The sequence below is a fragment of the Mustela lutreola genome, chromosome 1, assembly GCF_030435805.1.
Source record: "Mustela lutreola isolate mMusLut2 chromosome 1, mMusLut2.pri, whole genome shotgun sequence".
Lineage (NCBI taxonomy): Eukaryota > Metazoa > Chordata > Mammalia > Carnivora > Mustelidae > Mustela > Mustela lutreola.
This window is the reverse complement of record NC_081290.1, coordinates 139,861,024-139,880,607: the sequence shown is the minus strand read 5'-3', so window position 1 is coordinate 139,880,607 and position 19,584 is coordinate 139,861,024. Positions and strand designations below refer to the sequence as shown.

The 19,584-nt window shown below is 39.4% G+C and overlaps 1 protein-coding gene across 2 annotated transcripts in view; it reads right to left on the bottom strand.

Annotated features, from left to right (window-relative positions):
* Positions 1–13,336, bottom strand: part of CLCN3 (chloride voltage-gated channel 3) — a 101,966-nt gene extending 88,630 nt beyond the window's left edge. Inside the window, exons 1-2 of one of the 2 annotated variants that reach the window (XM_059175071.1) lie at positions 12,805–13,336; positions 607–782 (exon numbers count right to left, since the gene is read on the bottom strand). In XM_059175071.1, coding sequence (XP_059031054.1) covers positions 607–766 — 160 coding nt within the window. In that variant the 5' untranslated portion in view covers positions 767–782; positions 12,805–13,336. The remainder of the gene's footprint in view (positions 1–606; positions 783–12,804) is intronic. The other variant, XM_059175085.1, reaches the window with a different exon arrangement.
* Between the last annotated feature and the right edge of the window lie 6,248 nt (positions 13,337–19,584).

The following is a 19,584-nucleotide window of genomic DNA, read 5'->3' as shown; positions in this document are numbered from 1 at the left end:
TGGGGGCACCTGGGTGGCTCAGTGGGTTAAGCCGCTGCCTTCGGCTCAGGTCATGATCTCAGGGTCCTGGGATCGAGTCCCACATCAGGCTCTTTGCTCAGCAGGCAGCCTGCTTCCTCCTCTCTCTCTCTGCCTGCCTCTCAATCTACTTGTGATCTCTCTGTCAAATAAATAAATAAAATCTTTAAAAAAAAAAAAAAGAAATCTCTTTCTGGATATCTCTATGTATATGCTATTAGGTTCTATTTCTCTGAGGATCCCAATTACAGTTGTATACATCTCCATACTATGTTACACTTAAATTTTTAAGCTTACCCATATACAAGGTTTTCTTTCTCTCTCTCTCTCTCTCTCTCTCTCTCTTTTATTTTTTTATAAGGTTTTCTTTTGAGTTAATGAAAATGTTTTGGAACTAGATAAAAGTGGTAGTTGCACAACATGAATGTGCTAAATGCCACTGAACTGAACACCTTAAAATGGTTGTTTATGTTATATGAATCAACTCAATTAAAAAATAAAAAGGTACGCAAAAAATCAACTGCAACAATGTATAATTTATTAGACATTAATTGCCACAAATATTAAAAGCTGTAATGCCAAACTTACCAACTGCTGTGTCACCATCTAACAAATTGTCATCTTCAGAAGTCTGAAAGTCCATAATAACACCTGCTCCATCTAAAAGCTCCTCATCACTACTTGCACTTGTTATACTGTTGTAGCTGTTTCTATAGTATCCTCTATGGAACAGCTGCTCAGACTCCATTTAGCTGTATGATTATCTGAAAAAAGAGGAAAAAAATGGTTTTAACATTTTCCCAATATCTAATGAAAACCACCTAGCTTAACAGGACAAAAAGAAACTTCTGATTTCTATATTTAAAAAAATATTAAGGTCATTCACTGTAACAACAACTAACAGCTAACTCTATGTCTTTTGGGATGATTTAATAATTCCATTCTCACTATGCAGCTACAAAAAGGAATGGATTTCTCTGGGAAGTGGCATAAAACAATCTGCAAGATCAAATGTTTAGTTAAAAAAGTACAGAGAAGGGGCACCTGGGTGGCTCAGTTCGTTAAGCATCTGCCTTCAGCTCAGGTCATGATCTCAGGGTCTGGGGATCAAGCCCTGCATCAGGCTCCCAACTCAGCTAGTAGTCTCCCTCTGCCCATCCACCTTTTCCTCTGCCTCTCTCCCTGCTCTCTGTCTCAAATAAATAAAATCTTTAAATAAATATTTTTAAAAATGTAAAAGTACAAAGAAGTGGGATACCTGGGAGGTTCAGTCAACTAAGTGTTCAACTCATGATTTTGGCTAAGGTCATGATCTCATGGATCATGAGACTGAGCAGGTATTGGGCTCCACACACAGCAGGCAAGTCTTCTTGGGATTCTTTCTCCCTCTCCCTATGCCCGCCCCCCCGCATGACCTCGAGCATGCACATGCATGCTCTCTCTTTCTAATAATAAATCTTTTTTTTTTTTTTAAGTATAAAGAAGTGTTTAAGATATACTACAGTATATGTGAGGGTTTCTTATCCAAAAAAGGCAGGGGAGTCGGGGAGAGGAGAGGAAGAAATATAGTGTATAACTGTTTGTGTACATACAGACTATCTCTGGAGTGATTTCCAAGGAAGTTGCCTACAGGAGAAAGGAACAAAATGACTGAAGTACCAGGTCCAAAAGGGAGACTCTCTTGTCCCTTTTGAGTATTTTGCCAGATGGAAGTACTAATTTTAAAATGCTGTAAATTTTTTTTAGTATTAATTTCATTCTCCTTTCATTATTATAAAATTTAAATCTTCAGAGTCCATTGTCAAGTATCAGCCATAGAAAATATGATAATAAGCAATAATTTTCATTTTTTCAAAGCAATAATACCAAAAATGTTTGTTTTCATTGTTCTTACTCTCTAAAAACAATATGACTCCTGAATAGTTTGATTTTTTTAAATACACCTTATCTGCTCAACATCTAAAGAGTTCAAGATATTAGCAATAGCCTTGAAAGGTTCATGTGTGGGACTTGAAAGATACAGTCAGAAAAGCAGTCAAACCAGTAAGCCTTGTAAAACAAGAATATGTCATAATAACTATCTATGAAAATAAAAGGTAATGGCACTAAACATACTCCAATTCTAGTGCTGAATTCTACACTGAGGTTTTGAAGTGTTTTAAGACAATCTCTTGTCCTTAGTAAACCATCCTTCTGCACAGGGAAAAATAACCTCAAAGAGCTACAACAATTAAAAATTATTTGTAAAGATTTTAGACTTCTTTTTAGAAAAATAAAATATTGCCCAAAACTATTTTTAACAGATTTATTATTATAAATTTCTTAACTTAAAGACTACGTTAGAGAAGGTGAAGTTTTGAATACTCCTCAAGAGCATGTTTCTATTCACAGCATCTGGCACATAATATACAAATAGCAAATGTCAAAACATCCAATTGTTACTCAGTCAATAACGTAAAAAAGAGAAATGTATTCAATTTTCAATAAACAAATGCTCTCTACAACAATATTAATCTGGTCATGGGAGAATAACCAAAAACCAGCACATAGATTACAAAGAAAAACTTAGCTGCTTTGCATTACTGCATCATTAATGTTTTAGGGTTACCTCTACCAAAGGCAGCCTATTATAACTTACCGATATTTGTCAGAACATAATTAAAGCAAGAGTTTTATGTTTAAGGTAAATGTTAAAACAGAATAGTATAAAAACAACTGCTCATGCTAAGAACTTTGCAGTGTCCATAGAGGCAATCAAATTAAATATTGTGGCTCTTGAGTAAATACCCAAAAGCCTTTTAAAAAATAAGCATGAATAGGGGCACCTGGATGGCTCAGTCAGCAAGCATCTACCTTTGGCTCAAGTCCTGATCCCAGGGTCCTGGAATCAAACCCCGCATCGAGGCTGCTTCTCCCTCTCCCTCTGACTGCCACTCCCATTGTTTGTGTTCTCTCTCTCTGTGTCATATAAATAAAATCTTTAAAAAAAAAATAAGCATGAATAATTCCAAGAATCCTTTTAATTTTGATGTATCAAAGCAACATATGCTAAGATTTTGGAAAAAATACAAGGATTCCATTCTTCACTTCTTTACCTCATGATCAGACTAGAAGGGCTTTAAGACATGTGATAACACACATCAATAAACATTAGTTGGAGGCTACAATTTTTTCATCACTAAAAAATCTCTCTAAAATAATTACAAATGTCTATGTACTGGGACCTCAAACAGCAAGTTCCAAGATATCTCTTCCATTTATTCTTAAAAGTGCCTCAAAAACCATTAGTGATAACTGGCAACTTAATTCTTTGAAAATGTTTTTAAAACTTAATTTCGGGGTGCTTGGGTAGCTCAGTGGGTGAAGCATGGGGCGCCTATTCCGGTTCAAGTCATGACTGCAGGGTTGTGAGACTGAGTTGGGCAAGGAGCCTACTTAAAATTCTCTGCCTGCCCCTCGACACCCCCGAAACCCCCTCTCACTCTCTCCCCTCTGGGGAAAAAAAAAAAAAAACTTAATTTCACGAATATCTCTGAGATATCTATCCCCCACACCTTTATAATAAGAGCAACCAACTCTGTTCCAAAAGTCTATTAAACTCGGGGCTTGATGGGTTATTTCTACAAATTTGATAATTTAAAAAAAAACAAAAAACTATTCTCACAAACCAAGGAACCCACAGAGCTGTACACCAATCACTGTCAGTAGCCTTGGAACATGGCTAGTCCAAACTGAGATGTGCTCAAATATAAAATGCCTACCAGATTTCTAAGGCTTAATGCAAAAAAAGAATGTCAAATATTCTGCTAATAATTTTTATGTTGATTCCATGTTGAAATAATAATTCAGATATTTTGAGTTACATGACTTAAAATTAGTTTTCTCTTTACCTTTTTAATACAGCTTAAAAAATGAAATTACATGTGGCTCACATGTGCAGCACAAATACTTGTACTGAACAGCACTGCTACATGATATCCAAAATTCTATGGGAGCATAAAGGAAATGCACAGAAGAACTCTAGATACCAGTAATAATTCTTTTAAAGTTCTAAACTCAATTCCCAGGCTTGCTCACAGAAATTGATTTAAACCATAATACTGCAGCTGAAATTATGCATATTAAAAATACTGAAGAGGGGCGCCTGGGTGGCTCAGTGGGTTAAGCCGCTGCCTTCGGCTCAGGTCATGATCTCAGGCTCCTGGGATCGAGTCCCGCATCGGGCTCTCTGCTCGGCAGGGAGCCTGCTTCCCTCTCTCTCTCTCTCTGCCTGCCTCTCCGTCTACTTGTGATTTCTCTCTGTCAAATAAATAAATAAAATCTTTAAAAAAAAAAAAAAAAAAAAAAAAAATAAAAATAAAAATACTGAAGAGCGCCTGGGTGGCTCAGTGGGTTAAGCAACTGCTCACGTCTTGATTTCAGGGTCCTGGGATCGAGTTCTGCATTGGGGGGGTGTCCCTGCTCAACGGGGAGTCTGCTTCGCCCTCTGACCCTCCCCTCTCATGCTCTCTCTCTCTCAAATATATAAATAAAATCTTAAAAAAAAAAATATTGAAGGGGCACCTGGGTGGCCCAGTGGGGTAAGCCTCTACCTTCAGCTCAGGTCATGATCCCAGGGTCCTGGGACTGAGCCCCACATCAGGCTCTCTGCTCAGCAGGGAGCCTGCTTCTTCCTCTCTCTCTCTCTGCCTGCCTCCCTGCCTACTTGTGATCTCTCTCTCTGTCAAATAAATAAAATCTTAAAAAAAATACTGAAAATACTACAAAATCATCTTTTCCTCTTTAATTGCCAAAAAATGTATTTGAAATCATTTCAAAGCATAATAGACACAGAGTAGCCTACAAATGTATTCTTGCAGTTATAAAGATTAGAAATAACCTATGAAAATCTCCAGGGATAAAGCCTGGTCTACTGCAGTAAATTCCTAAATGATCACAACATACAATGATCCTGACCCCCTCTAATCTGATCTCCATATTGCAGCCAGCATTGTCTTTTCTAAAAGCAAGTCTGATCAGTAATCTCTCCCCACTCCACGGATTAAAGTCCTAATCACTTCTCACCAACCTTATCAAACTCTTAAACACAGCAGGCAAGACCCTATGCAGCCTGGCCTCTGCCTAGTTCTATAGCTTCATTTTGAAGTGAGTACTTCTTGCAGTACTCTGGACTCACCGATCTTCGTCTCAGTCCTACCAGGCTGTTTCCTGTTTTACAGCTCTCTTAACTTGGAACAAACCCTCTCCTCGCCATCCAACCAACCTTCCTATGCATTCTTTAGATCTCATATAAACTGTATCTTTATTTAACAAACTCTTAAACAGAGTTCACTATATGTATGACACCATCCTAAACATGACACAAATTTACTCAGTTTATATGAGTAAATTTAATATGGATTAAATACAATCACAATCCTAAAGCTTAGGTACTATTATTATACTCATTTAAAAGATGAGGAAACTGATGCACAGAGTTTAAATAATTTACCCAAAGTCACGGAACTAGTAAGGAAAGCCTCCCTGACCTACTTACTACTTGGGCAAATTTTCCCTGAGTAGGTCAAATTTTCATTGTTAGTTCTTTTTTTTTTTTTTTTTTAAGATTTTATTTGTTTATTTGACAGACAGAGATCACAAGTAGACAGAGAGGCAGGCAGAGAGAGAGAGAGGGAAGCAGGGCCCCCGCTGAGCAGAGAGCCCCATGTGGGACTCGATCCCAGGACCCCGGGATGATCATGACCTGAGCCAAAGGCAGCGGCTTAACCCACTGAGCCACCCAGGCGCCCCTCATTGTTAGTTCTTAGATCTCTCCTTTGTATCACCTACTATAGTTGTAATGTTATACTTATTTATGTGACTATTTAATTAGCGTCTTCCCAATTACAATATATATCATAAGGTCTGGCAAGGTGTCAATTTTTGTTCAGCATTGTATATTTGATGGTCATTAGCACAGCACCTGGCATATATTAGGTGTTCCATGTTATTTTATCAAACTTTTTGAAGTAATTGTGATTTCACATGCAGTTGTAATAAATCATACAAGGATATCCTGTATACCCTTTACTCAATTTCCACCACTGGAAAAACTACAGAACAGTATAACAATCTAAATACTGACACTGATAGTACACTCAAGATATGTCCATCACCACAGCATCCCTCATGTCACCCTTTCATAGCCACACCTACTTTCTTCCAACCCTACCACCACCTCTCTCCTTAACCCCTGGCAACCCATAATCTATTTTCTGTTCCTAGAATTTTGCCATTTCAAGTATGTCATATAAATGTAGCCATACAGTATATTACTTTTGGGTTAGCTATTTGCACTCACCATAATTCTCTGGAGATTCACCTATGTTGTTATATATGTAGCAACCGTTCTTCCCTTTTTATTGCTGAGTAATATTCCACAGTATGGCTATACCATAGTTTAACCATTCACCCACTGAAGAGTATCTGGCTCTTTTCTGGGTTTTGGGTATTACAAGTCAAGCTGCTATAAATATCCATGCACAGGTTTTTGTGTGAACTTAACTCTTCATTTCTCTGAGACAAAAGTCAGAGTGTGCAAAAACTGGGTCATATGGTAATTGCATGTTTAGCTTTTTAAGGAACTGTTTAGTTTTTTAAGGAACTACCAGTTTTACATTCCCACCAACAATAAATATATGGGTGATCTGGATTCTTCACATCCTTACCAGCACTTCCCACTGTCACCATTTCCTTTAAAAATTTTATTAAGAGACAGAGAACACATGTGTGACAGGGAGCACGAGGTGGGAGTGGGGGAGACAAATGGTGAGGGAGAAGCAGACTCCCCACTCAGCAAGGACTCCGACTCCCAGGCACAATTCATGACATAAGCCAAAGGCAAATGCTTAACAACTCAGCCACCCAGGCATCCCATCACCACTTTTTATTTTAGCCATTCTGATAGGTATGTAGTGATAGTTCACTGTAGTTTTAGTTTGCATTTCCCTAATGGCTAATCACGTTGAACATCTTTTTATGTGCTTATTTGCTATCTGTCTAACCTCTTCAGTGAATTGATTATTCATATATTTTGCCCATTTTCTAATTGGATAGCTTTTTTTACTGTTAAGTTTTATACTTTAAAATATATATCCAGCCAAGTGCCCTTGACTTTCTTCTTTTTGATAGGGTCTATCACAGAGCAAAAAGATTTAACTTTGATGAAGTTCAATTTGTCAATTTTTCCTTTATGGATTATACTTTTGGTGTTATCTAGAAAACCTAGGGGCGCCTGGGTGGCTCCGTGGGTTAAGCCTCTGCCTTCAACTCAGGTCATGATCTCAGGGTCCTGGGATCAAGCCCTGCAATCAGGCTCTCTACTCAGCAGGGAGCCTGCTTCCCCCTCCCCCTCTGCCTGCCTCTCTGCCTACTTGTGATCTGTCTGTCACCCATGATCCATTTGGCATGAGTTTTTATATATGGTGTTAAGGCATAGGTTGAAGTCCTTTTTTTTTTTTTTTTTTTTAAATTTGGATATCCAATTGTTCCAACAGCATTTGCTGAAAAAAGTTCTTTCTCAGGGCACCTGGGTGGCTCAGTGGGTGAAGCCTCTGCCTTCTGCTCAGGTCATGATCCCAGGGTCCTGGGATCGAGCCCCGCATCCGGCTCTCTGCTCAGCAGGGAACCTGCTTCCCCCTTTCTCTGCCTGCCTCCCTGCCTACCTGTGATCTCTGTCAAATAAATAAATAAAATCTTTTTTTTTAAAAAAAGTTCTCTCACTGATTATTTTTTGCCTTTGTCAAAAATTAGTTGGGCATATTTGTGTATGTCTATTTCACAGTTTTATGTTCTGTTCCACTGATCTATGTGTCTATACCTACAACAATACCACAGACTCAATTACTCTAGCTCTGAAATAAGCCTAGAAACTGGACAGATTAATTTGTCACACTTTATTCTTATTTTTCAGAATTGCTTTAGCTGTTCTAGTTTGCCTTTCCATATAAATTTTATAATCTTATCTATATCTACAAAATCTTGCTGGAGCAGTTAAAATTTATACGATTAATAAATAAAAACTGGTAACAAACAAATAGCGCATCTCTACTTGGATGCTATATGTAAACTCTAACTCAACAAAACTGAAGCTGAATAAATATTTGCCCCAAACTTGCTTGTCCTCCTACACTCCCTCTCTCAGCTTGTAGGATCATCATCTCCCTCACAGCCAAAATTAGCTGTCAGATTATTAATTTATCCGAAAACCATTTACTCAGTACCTATCACGTACCAGGCACAAAGCCAGGTACTGGGGTAATGAGTAAAATTTGGTCCCTATTCCCAAAGTAGTGAAGGTAAAAGATATATAAATAACTACAGTATGGTATGACAAATATCAAAGGAGAGGAATATACAAGGTATGTGGACAACACTAAAAAGGCATAAGTATGCTACCTGGAAAAGTCTATGAACATTTAATAAAGGAATGTTTAAGCTTAGTATTGAAGGATTAGGATGAGTGAACTGGGCTAACTATAAGGTGAAAAGTTAGTACAAACAGGGAAAAAAAGTACATGTGAAAACACAGCAGCATAGTAACAAAACCTGCTTGGGTGGCTTAAATAAGAGGTAAGGAACAAGAGAGTAGCTGGAGAGGTGGACACAGGCCAGATCAGAAAGGGAAGAGCTCATACATTGTGCAAAGGAACTTATTTACTCATTTATACACATGAGAAACCATTAAGAGTTTTTAAGACAAACCACATGACCAACTGAATTTTAGCAAGCCATCAGTAGCCCCAGTATAGAAGACAGAAGAGCAAGACACTGGAAGTCAGGTGACTCTAATTCCAGTAGAACCTTGAACAATCCTAAACATGAGATACTGAAGGCATAAATAACGTAAGACATCACAATATGGAGTCAAAAAAATTCTGAGAAATAGTTAAGAGGGCAAGGTTAACTAATAAATTGTGAGGAACAGTGAAGAAAAAACCCAAGATATCTGCGAGGTTTCTGACTTGACTGATTTAAAACAGCTGGAAGAAACAAATTTTAGTCTCCTACATCTTATGGGACTCAAGACAGGAGTGTTCTTTCCAACTATAGGATTACACATTTTGACTTCAGTTCTGCTGGGCCAGACTACAATGAAGGGAATAGTTACCTTCATTTAGTTCAAAAATCTAGAACCCAAATTCCAGACACTAAGTAGAACCCCACCAGAACCGGAGGGTGGGAGCAGAAATAGGAAGACTCTGTAAATCTGTGGCTAAGGGACTCACACAGTACATAGGTAAATAGGTACACCAATTTTCCATAGCTCCCAATAAAGTTTTGCCTCTCTTGTAAGGGAGACTAGGTAGGGCTAAGGACCATGGCTAAGTTTCTAAGCCGTTATCAGTCAGCTCTCTGGCTGACTGGTAAGCTAAACAGGAAAAAAGGCACAATCTCAGTGAAAAAAGGAAAGAAAATCCCAAATATTAGTAACTAGAGAGACAGACAAGTTTCACAAGCAATGATGGCAGAGAAATAAAATGCTGACTGATCTAACCACTTGTGTGTAAGGAGCATTTTCATGTTAATACTTTAAGCATCTCATATACATATTCTAACTATTGCTAAGTAATGGTCAACAATCAAAATGAAGCAATGCTCTCCAGACAGAGCCAGCAGGTGCCCCTAAACACAATTTTTATTGATTAGTGGCATCATGATTGCATAGGTCCTACAGCTTTCAAGTCAAGTTCAACATAAACTGCATTACATACAGTCCTCAAAAGGGATGCTGTAATACTTTCCCAGAAGGTAATGTATAGCCATACAATAAAAAGCAATACAAGAGAGATGTAACAGAAGACAGCAGTAGTGTTTTAAGAGCTCGAAAAGAAATAGCTCTCATCCCAGTGTGACTGGTGGTGAGAAGCATTCTTTGGAGTCACTTGACTCAAGGTCACACTTGAGTTTGACCTTAAAAGATAAGTGGGATTTTATGGGGCAGACATGGGAGAAGTTAACTGAAGCAAAACTACTGGCATGAATCAAGCTATGGAGCCAAGAAGCCAACAAAATTATCTGAAGATGAGATGTGCACAGAATACAAGTCCAGTAAAAGATTTCACAGTCAAGTAAGTTTGGTTAACAGAGCAGACCCCATTCTAGAACTGTAATGGCTAACAGCAAGGAAAGGCTCTTGAGAAAATCTGTGGTAAACACTAACTGCGTGACCAAAATTTATGAAAAGTTTCTCAAATTTACTTTACCAAAGAATGACCCCTCTACTCCATACAACATCACAAAACTTAGGTCAGAACATTGCAATAGTAATAAAGTATTTATTCTGATACAAATTGTCACCACATACAAGATATAACAATAATGAAACTGATTTCTCCCAAAAGCAGTAATAAATTGATATTTTGTCTCTACTATTAAGTTAGTTCCATGTCCAAATTGTTGTGCTTATGTTTTTCTTCAAAAAAAGTATTAAATGAATAACCCTCTAAAAGAAGCAGATGTTTTCTCTAAAGAAAGTTTCTTAGATTCATAAGAAATTTTGGAGCCATTCAAAAGTTAAAAATACTAGATAACTTTAGAAGTAAAAACAAAAAGAAAAACAAAAAAATTTTAAAAATATAAGCTTAGACTATAAAAAAAATGAAAGGCAAACAATAATCCAACAAAAAGATGATGTGGAAGACTTACTCTTTGAAAACTAAGTAATTTTCATGATTGTACAAGACAAACTGTTCAACCACTTCTCAAAAGGGCAAAGAATATATTTATTTAACTGGTTCCAGTCAAAGACGCAGATCAAATCTCTGTATTTAGCAATGCAAATGGGCAGTTTCCCCACATGGGTTGATCCTACAATTTATACTTGTGAAGAAAATTTCATCCTTAAAAATCAACACAAATCATAGCCACAATGTCTACATACACATATGAGTGTGAGTATGAGAAAACACACAAAAAAACTTTATTAGAGTAGAATAAAGGTTTCAAATATTTTCCAGTTTCTGTAATTTTAAATTATTTTTATAATTGAAAAATAAATGAACCGACGGTACCGTATCTCTCATCCTAACTTTTCCTCTAAAATTTTGACTAGTGTTACATGAAATATACTGCAGCTATTGAGAGCAAGAGCTCTGAAATCATACTACCGGTTGTGACACTTACTAAGAACTTGGGCAAGTTAATTAAATCCTCTGTGCCTCAGTTTCCACATCTGTACAACAGGAAAACAAAATACCAGTTTCCTGGGGTTGGCGTGATAATTGAGATAATCCACAAAAAAACCACAAATGATCCAAAACCACAGAAATCACTTAATAAATATTAACATTTATATGTGTTACATCACTGCTGATAAGTTTCACTAAAAACTCCGATGAAAGTTCTACAAAGCAGTGAGAGTGCCCAAATGCCACAGGATACTGCTTTGATATCTGACCCACCACAGAGATCAAATCTGGCTCCCTGAGTGGTCTGAAAATTATTACCAACATGTTACACAACAGGAAATGGAAAGCCTACCACCAATACAACCTGGAAAATAGCCAATTTATTAACATAAAACCATAATCTCAGCAAATCTTTTCCACTGAACTGTATATACCCATTACCAAGTTGGATTTTTACATTCTTAATGAACTATGTGATTGGAAACACATGCTTAAGACACAATTTCCAAAATATAAGTACTATATAGTTCTACTGACCTCTTAAAATCATTTGACACATTTTCCAAGCAAAGAATCAGTCTTTGAAGAGTGTGGGAGGTAGGGTGTGGGAGGGTGTTGGCATGGATTCTGCAAATAGTGGCTGTTCCTATCAACCAGAGGTCATAAAAGCATACTCAATTTGAGAAAGTATCTGTAAGTCACACACCTGGTTTTTAAGCCACACTATGCAGCAACAATCACCAGCACCTTTTAAGATGAAAATCAACAATATATACATTAGCACTCTTACAGGTACTCTTGGGCTACACAGATAGTATTTTCTAGTGACTCACAAAGGCACATAAAATTGACATAAGTTAAACTATTTCCATACCGACCTCGTCAAAAAAAGAATCTTGTAAATTAAATTAAACTGTTCAGAGATGAAAAGCAAAGCATTTCTGGAAAGATCCAACAATCAATGACACAAGCCACAATGATGCTGCATTAACTTAATTGCATGGATCAAAAAAGTTTATATAGTGAACTTCTGAATTATCAAAAAGAAAAAAAAAGGAAAGAAAATGGTTGATTCAATTCTTATAAATAAGGGGTTTTTTTCCCTCCAAAAGAAAAAGAAATTTCAGAAATCTTATACATATGTATAATAAGTAATTAACTTCCTGTGTTCCACTTTTAAATACTATACAAATAAAGCCTATTATATGGGGAAATTATTTGAGATTCTAAGATAGTTTCTAATCAAAGTTCAAGATCAAAACACAAATGTTACACATATACACAAATTATGTCTTGATAGAACACATAAATTTAGACTAAAGATAGAAAAACAGTATTATATTTGGGCAATTTAGCAAAGGTAAAACCCACTCTCTGAGTTCAATATTTATCTTCTCCTGGGACCTACTTGCACTCTATTAAAAGGTCCTTCGACAGTTCCTAAAGGAAGTAGGCGGAATCTTAAAAGAACGTCCGAGGGTATATACCTAATCCGTGTAGGTTTGACATCATGTAGGTATCTGTTATAAGACAACCAAGACGAGAGCCCTGGCATCAGCTGACCCAAAATCTGTGAACATAACAGCTAACGAATCTTCACTCATACAATGCAACTCACCTTGCAGCTCAGAGGCATAGCAAAATCGGTGGCTGTTTTTTGCGCTGCCTTTGGATTCTGCATCTGTTTCAAAGCTAAAAACCTAGCTACCCTGGGAGCTCCACCTGAAGAAAGCTCGACACAACAAAAACTACTGCAATATAAAAGATACCTTGGGTTTTCTACTGAAGAGGTTACAGAAATTTTGCCAGGTGGGACCTTTTTTGTCCTCCTTCAAACACTGGAGAATCATTAAGTTAAATCCGCTTGCTTTGGAGGGCCCTAAAGTCAACTGCTTCCACCCAAAATTAAAAATAAAAATCTCCAACCTCACTTCCCTCTTAAAAGACTAAACCTGAATCGACGCTCCAACTCGGAAATGAAGTAGAATGCCTTTCAACCCACCACACCCTCTTCCCTCCTAACGCAGGCCAAATCCCGGCCGCGGGCGGACTGGGACTGTGAAAAAGGGGCTGTGGGTTCCGGACCAGACCGGCCCCGAGCCACGGAAGGGGAAGAGAAACAGCAGCACCAGGGAGCCCGACAGGTGCGTCTACGCGTGACGTCACCACGTTGACGTGAACGGCCGCTCAGCGTCTGGCCGCCGAACACCTCCCCCACCGGCCGCGGTTGGAGCCGCATCCGCGCCTATTGGGCAATGTGGAAACGGTGGGCGGGCCAGTGCCCCCGCCAGGAGGAGGGGCCAAGCGAGCTGGCCAGCCCTGAGCGACCGCGCTGGGGGTGAAACCTTTCCCTGGCGATTAGCTCACGTCATTCACGCTGGGCTCTTTGCCCCTCTGGTGACTTCGCGAAAGGACACGAGGCGGCCGCCTTGGGGGGAACATTGTCGGAAGGCCGCAGGCACGCGCTGTCCCCGGCGTCCTCGGGGGGGGGGGGGGGTCCGATTCCACGCCGGCCGGAGCCTCGGAGCAGCGTGTGAAGTCCCGGCAAGCGTCGGCCCCGAAAGCGGAAGGCTGAAGCGGCGGTCCGCGAGCTCTGCTTCGAAACAGATTGAGAGAAATGGCCTTCAGCACCGGATGATGTCTGTGCTTCCAATCGCGAGCAGGGAATGCAGCGGGGCGCCCCGCGCCTCATATGTCGTTGAGGGTTCTGTGCCAAAGTTACATACAGAGAAAACGGATAACCCAGTTTTAGCTATTACGCAGTTTCAAGCATCATGCTTGGAAATTAAGGGTTTGGGGGGAAACACGGAATTTGAGGATTCCACACGGCCGAACTGAATTTATTTACTTTCAGCAAACGTTTATTAAATTAACGTGTGCCAGCCCCAATTCGGTAAACCCGGCCCCCGGGCTCAAGGGGTTTATATTCCGGTGCAATAATGAATAACTGTTCAAGAAAAGGAGCACTCTTCTTGAAAGAGCAATGTGGGAAGAAATCTTTACGGAGGAGTTGACATCTGAACTGGAATTTGAAAAAAGTTGACGCGCGGGTAGGGGGGCGGCGGGGAGGGGCAAACAGTATAGAAACCTCTGGCAAGGGAGGAAGAAATCTAAAGTTAGTTATGTGTTATCCTTGCTTCAATATAATATGCAAAATGTACTCTGGGGATAATGAACTGAGGTCATGATGCGGAAATCAGCAGTTACGCTAAAGAGTTCGTGTTTTATACATGGTAACTGGGGATGGTTGGAAAGTTTTCGTTTGTAATAGTTTTTCCCCGCAAAGTTGTTATGAAAATATCCACGGGGCACCTCTGTGGCTCAGTCCATTTTCTGGCTTCTGCTCAGGTCATGATCTCAGGGTCCTGGGATCCAGACTCCCTTGAGCCCCATGTAGGGCTCTCTCTGCTCAGTGGGGAGTTGGCTTCTTCCTCTCTATGCTCTCTTGCCTTCTTTCAAGTCAATAAATAAAATCATTTTTTTAAAGATTTTATTTATTTGACAGAGAGAGACAACGGGAGAGAGAACACAAACAGTGGAAGAGGGAGAAGCAGGCTTCCCGTGGAGCAGGGAGTCTGATGCAGGATTGGATCCCAGGACCCTGGGACCATGACCTGAGCTGAAGGCAGAAGCTTAATTACTGAGGCACCCAGATGCCCCAATAAAATAATTTTTAAAAAATAAAAAATATCCAAACGACCAGAAAACTTCAAAGAATAGTACATTGCATACCCATATGCGATGTTTTTTTTCGTTTCTCTAAGGTGTATGATAAATGCTGAAAATTTATGTGATGCTTAAATTCAAGTTAAAATAGCTGAATATGACATGGGCATGACAGGACCAGTCATATTTTTAAAATTCTGCTATATTTGTTTCCTCTATATTGTGATTTTTTCCCTCTGAAGCGTGAGGAAAGTAGGATGCAGTCATTATACTTTACCCTTAGGTACTTCAACATGCATCTCCTAAGAATAACAACTTCCCCAGCACAAGAACAATAACATTATCACAACTAGGAAAATTAGCAATAATTCCCTGATACCTAGTACCAGTCCATACTTAAATTTTGACAGTTGTTAAAACAAATCCTTACAGCTTTTTTTTTTCCCCCCAGACCAGGATTCAATCAGATTTCAAGCAAGGCATTTTGTGTATTTTTTTTTTAAGATTTTTATTTCTTTATTTGACAGAGATCACAAGTAGGCAGAGAGCAGGCAGAGAGAGAGGAAGGGAAGCAGGCTCCTTGCTGAGCAGAGAGCCTGATGCGGGGCTTGATCCTAGGACCCTGGGATCAGGACCTGAGCCTAAGGCAGAGGCTTTAACCCACTGAGCCACCCAGGCGCCCCTTGTGTATGTTTCTTAACTCTCTTTTAATCTTCAAAGTTCCTCCCCCAATTTTTCATGATACTGATGTTTTAAAGAGACCAAGGACATTGTTTGATAGAATATTGCCATTAAATTTTTTTTTAATAAATATTGTAGGCTGACTGTGTCCCCTCAAATATCCTCCCCCACCATAAATATGACTTCATTTGGAAATATGTTCTTTACAGATGTGATCAAAGTAAGGTCATTAGGGTGAGCTAATTCAGTATAATTAGTGGCCCTATAAGAAGAAGAGACAAAAACAAAAAGATGGCTATGTGAAGATGGGAGCAGAGTGGAGTTAGGCTGTCAAAAGTTAAAGAAAAATCGGGGCTACCAGAAGCTGGAAGAAACAAGCATTCTTCCCTGGAGACCTTAAAGAGAGTGTAACCTTATTGACACCTTAATTTTCAGACTTCTAGACTCCTGCACTGAGAAAATAAATTTTTGTTGTTTTAAGCTCCTCAGTTTGTGTTACTTCGTTACAGCAGCTAATTGTATTATAATTGTATTTGTATTAGGAAGCTAACACAATAACTTTAAACATTTTGAAACAATACAGAAAATTCAAATTGAAAATTGATGCCCTGCAAAACTTGACCAACCAAGGGGGCGCCTGGGTGGCTCAGTGGGTTAAGCCTCTGCCTTTGGCTCAGGTCATGATCTCAGGGTCCTGGAATCAAGCCCCGAATCGGGCTCTGTGCTCAGCAGGGAGCCTGCTTCCCCTTCACTCTTTCCCTGCCTCTCTGCCTACTTGTGATCTCTCTCTGTGTCAAATAAATAAATAAATAATCTTAAAAAAAAAAAAAAAAAAAACAACCCTGACCAACCTTAGTTTCACTATCCACAAAATAATATTATGAAGTATGTTTGGGGTAGTTTCCTAGCAACTTTCTAGGCATTTACAAAGATACATATAAAAATGTGGAGGAAACTTGGGACGCCTGGGTGGCTCAGTTGGTTAAGCAGCTGCCTTCAGCTCAGGTCATGATCCCAGCGTCCTGGGATCGAGTCCCACATCGGGCTCCTTGCTCAGCAGGGAGCCTGCTTCTCCCTCTGCCTCTGCCTGCCATTCTGTCTGCCTGTGCTTGATCTCTCCCCCTCTCTCTCTGATAAATAAATAAAATCTTTTAAAAAAAAATGTGGAGGAAACTTGATTCACCAGAAGCCCTGTTGAGAGATTCCTGCCTTAGCTTGGCCAGATATTTTGATAATTGTTTGGGGTAGAAGACCCTAGATGTGTATCAGCTGGTTCCCAGAATTCAAGGAAGCTCATGAAGCTACTTGGCATGAAATAAGAGAACTTTGTTCAACTTTTGAGAGGGGAAAGGGAAAAAAAAAAAGAGCCAGGTTGCCCCAGAGAAGGACTGGAGTAAATTGTTAGAGAAGAGGGATGCCTGGGTGGCTCAGTTAAGTATCTGCCTTTAGCTCAGGTCATCATCCTAGGGTCCTGGGATTAAGTCCCACATCAAGCTCCCTCTGCCTGCTCTGCTTGCCCCCTCTGCTTGTGCTCTCTCCCTCTGACAAATAAATAAAATCTTCAAAAAAAATTGTTGGAAAAGAGTTTGCCATCAAGTGTTTTACAGGGGGATGTGCAAGAGGACTGTGTACTTTCCTTCCCTACCAAATTTTTATTAAACTGTGTATTACAAGTGCTTTTGACTATGTGTACTTCATGGACCCTCCAGTATAAAAGTAATGAATATCTGACTTACATATATATCTTGGATCTTCAAGGCACACAGAACTCAATAAACATTAATATCAACATTCTAGATTCTTCAACTCCTTTTTGTTAGCTGCATATAACAGAAAATGGGTGTAATTAGGGTCCTGGGGCAATTTATTTGTGGTTGCAGGACTGTGGTCCCTGCTTTCTTACTAGTTATTGACCAGGATTGCTTTTAGCTCCTAGAGACCATCCTCGATTCCTAACCCCATGGCCCTCTTACCACATGGCAGCTTTACTCCATCTTCAAAGCCAGCAGGAGAATTTCTCTTGAATCTCTCTCACTTCTTTCTAGGGGGTCACCTAATTAGGCCAAGCACACTCATCATAATCTAATTTTTTATTAATTTTAAGTCAATTGACTAATAAACTTATAATGAAAGTGAAATCCCTATATTCACAGTTGAGCCCACACTGTGGAGGGGCAATTACACCAGGTGTGTACATCAGAGCATGAGAAGCTTGAGGCCATCTCAGAATTCTGCCTACCACAATCCACCCTCAAGGCCCTGAAGATTTACAGGTAAAAAATTTTGTTCACCCTTTTCCAAGGTTCCGATTGGTCTCATCCCATACAGCATTAGCTTGAAGTACAAAACCTCATCTTAATCTAAATATCATCAGCTCAAACTCCAAAATCTCTTCCAAATCAGATGAAGATGAGGCTCCTGGTTGTAATCTATTAATTCTTCATTGGCAGACCTGTAAAACTAAAGAGCCAAGTTATCTCGTTCCAACATTCCCAAAATACAATGGTGGAACTGGTAGAGTATAACAGTTGCGAGCATTCCAGTTAAAAAAGAATAAAGGGGGCGCCTGGGTGGCTCAGTGGGTTAAAGCCTCTGCCTTCGGCTCAGGTCATGATCCCAGGGGCCCGGGATTGAGCCCCGCATCAGGCTCTCTGAGTCTGCTTCCTCCTCTCTCTCTGCCTGCCTCTCTGCCTACTTGTGATCTCTGTCTCTCAAATAAATAAATAAAATCTTAAAAAAAAAAAAAAAAAAAGAATAAAGGAAGATAGGAATCACTGTTCTCAAATGCACAGCCACCTATCAAAAGTGATGAAAGAGTGCTCCTTTCTTCCCTGATCCAATAGTTGGTTTGGGTTTTGTTTTGTTTTGTTTTTGTTTTGGGAAAAGGAAGTCCCCTTTGTATTACCCTCACCTGAAACGGTTTTATACCTTAAGAGGCTTAAGCACTAGCTTTATTTGTTCATTTATCCATTTCTACCTGCTGACAATGTCACAGACTAAAATCACTGTATTCACTTCCTGATTCAGTGCTGGCACCAACCAATGTAACTTTGTACCAACCCCCCCCCCTTTGCTCTTCCCTGTCACTAGGTCTTGTATAAGTTTATAGCTAGGAGTTCACACGTATTTCCATAAGTGTGAATCTCAGGCTATGCCACTTACATCGGCAAAACACTCCAAAAATTCTCATTATCTAGTCCTGGAACAATGAGGTCTTGTCACCCAACATACACAGTAATCAGCGGGCCTCTCAAATGATCTTTGTAGGATCAAGAAATTTAGCTTCTTGCAATTAAAATAAACTGTACTCTATTATAATGAATATTCCAAAAATTGCTAATCAGGTTTGCATGGAAAACCCAAAGATTAAAAATTCTTCTAAGGACATATCTTAGGACCTGCCAAAATTAGGGATTCTCCCCCTTGTTGCCAGCAAAGTCTACACTGGTATTTTTTGAGTGCAGAGTTAAAAATTATAGGATATCGAGCAAAAGAGGTCCACTGTTTAAAAGTTCATTATAACACAGAAATATCCAGAAATATCCAAATATTACGTGCTTGGTGTCGTGTGGTAAATCACATTAATACAATGATATCTCCCCAATATACTACCAGATAAGCAATCCCAGAGGTCACAGAAAGGCTAACATACCATGAGAAGCAAGGGGGTAAAGAAAATTAACATACTTAAGATAGGGTACAAGTGGAGAAAAAGACCTATGATTTGAAACATGTGGTTATGCAGTGCTCATATGTCCTGTCTCTTTTTGGCATATTAGCCTTCCTGTTGATGGTGAGGTCATTAGGATGAGAGTTGATGTTTGAGCAAAAGTTCAGAGATGGAAGATGCCTAAGCCAATGACACTCTGGCTCTACTAAAGAGATGCAGGGATAAGAGTGCCTGGGCACATCCGTAGCTTGCCAATTAACCTGGTGAGAAGGTTTTGCACTTTTGGAGCAGGTCCTGTGGGACACAGTGTGAGCGTCACCACTGGAGGGCAGAATTAAGACCCATGAATGTTGAGTGTCTCATGTAACATTGAATGTATCA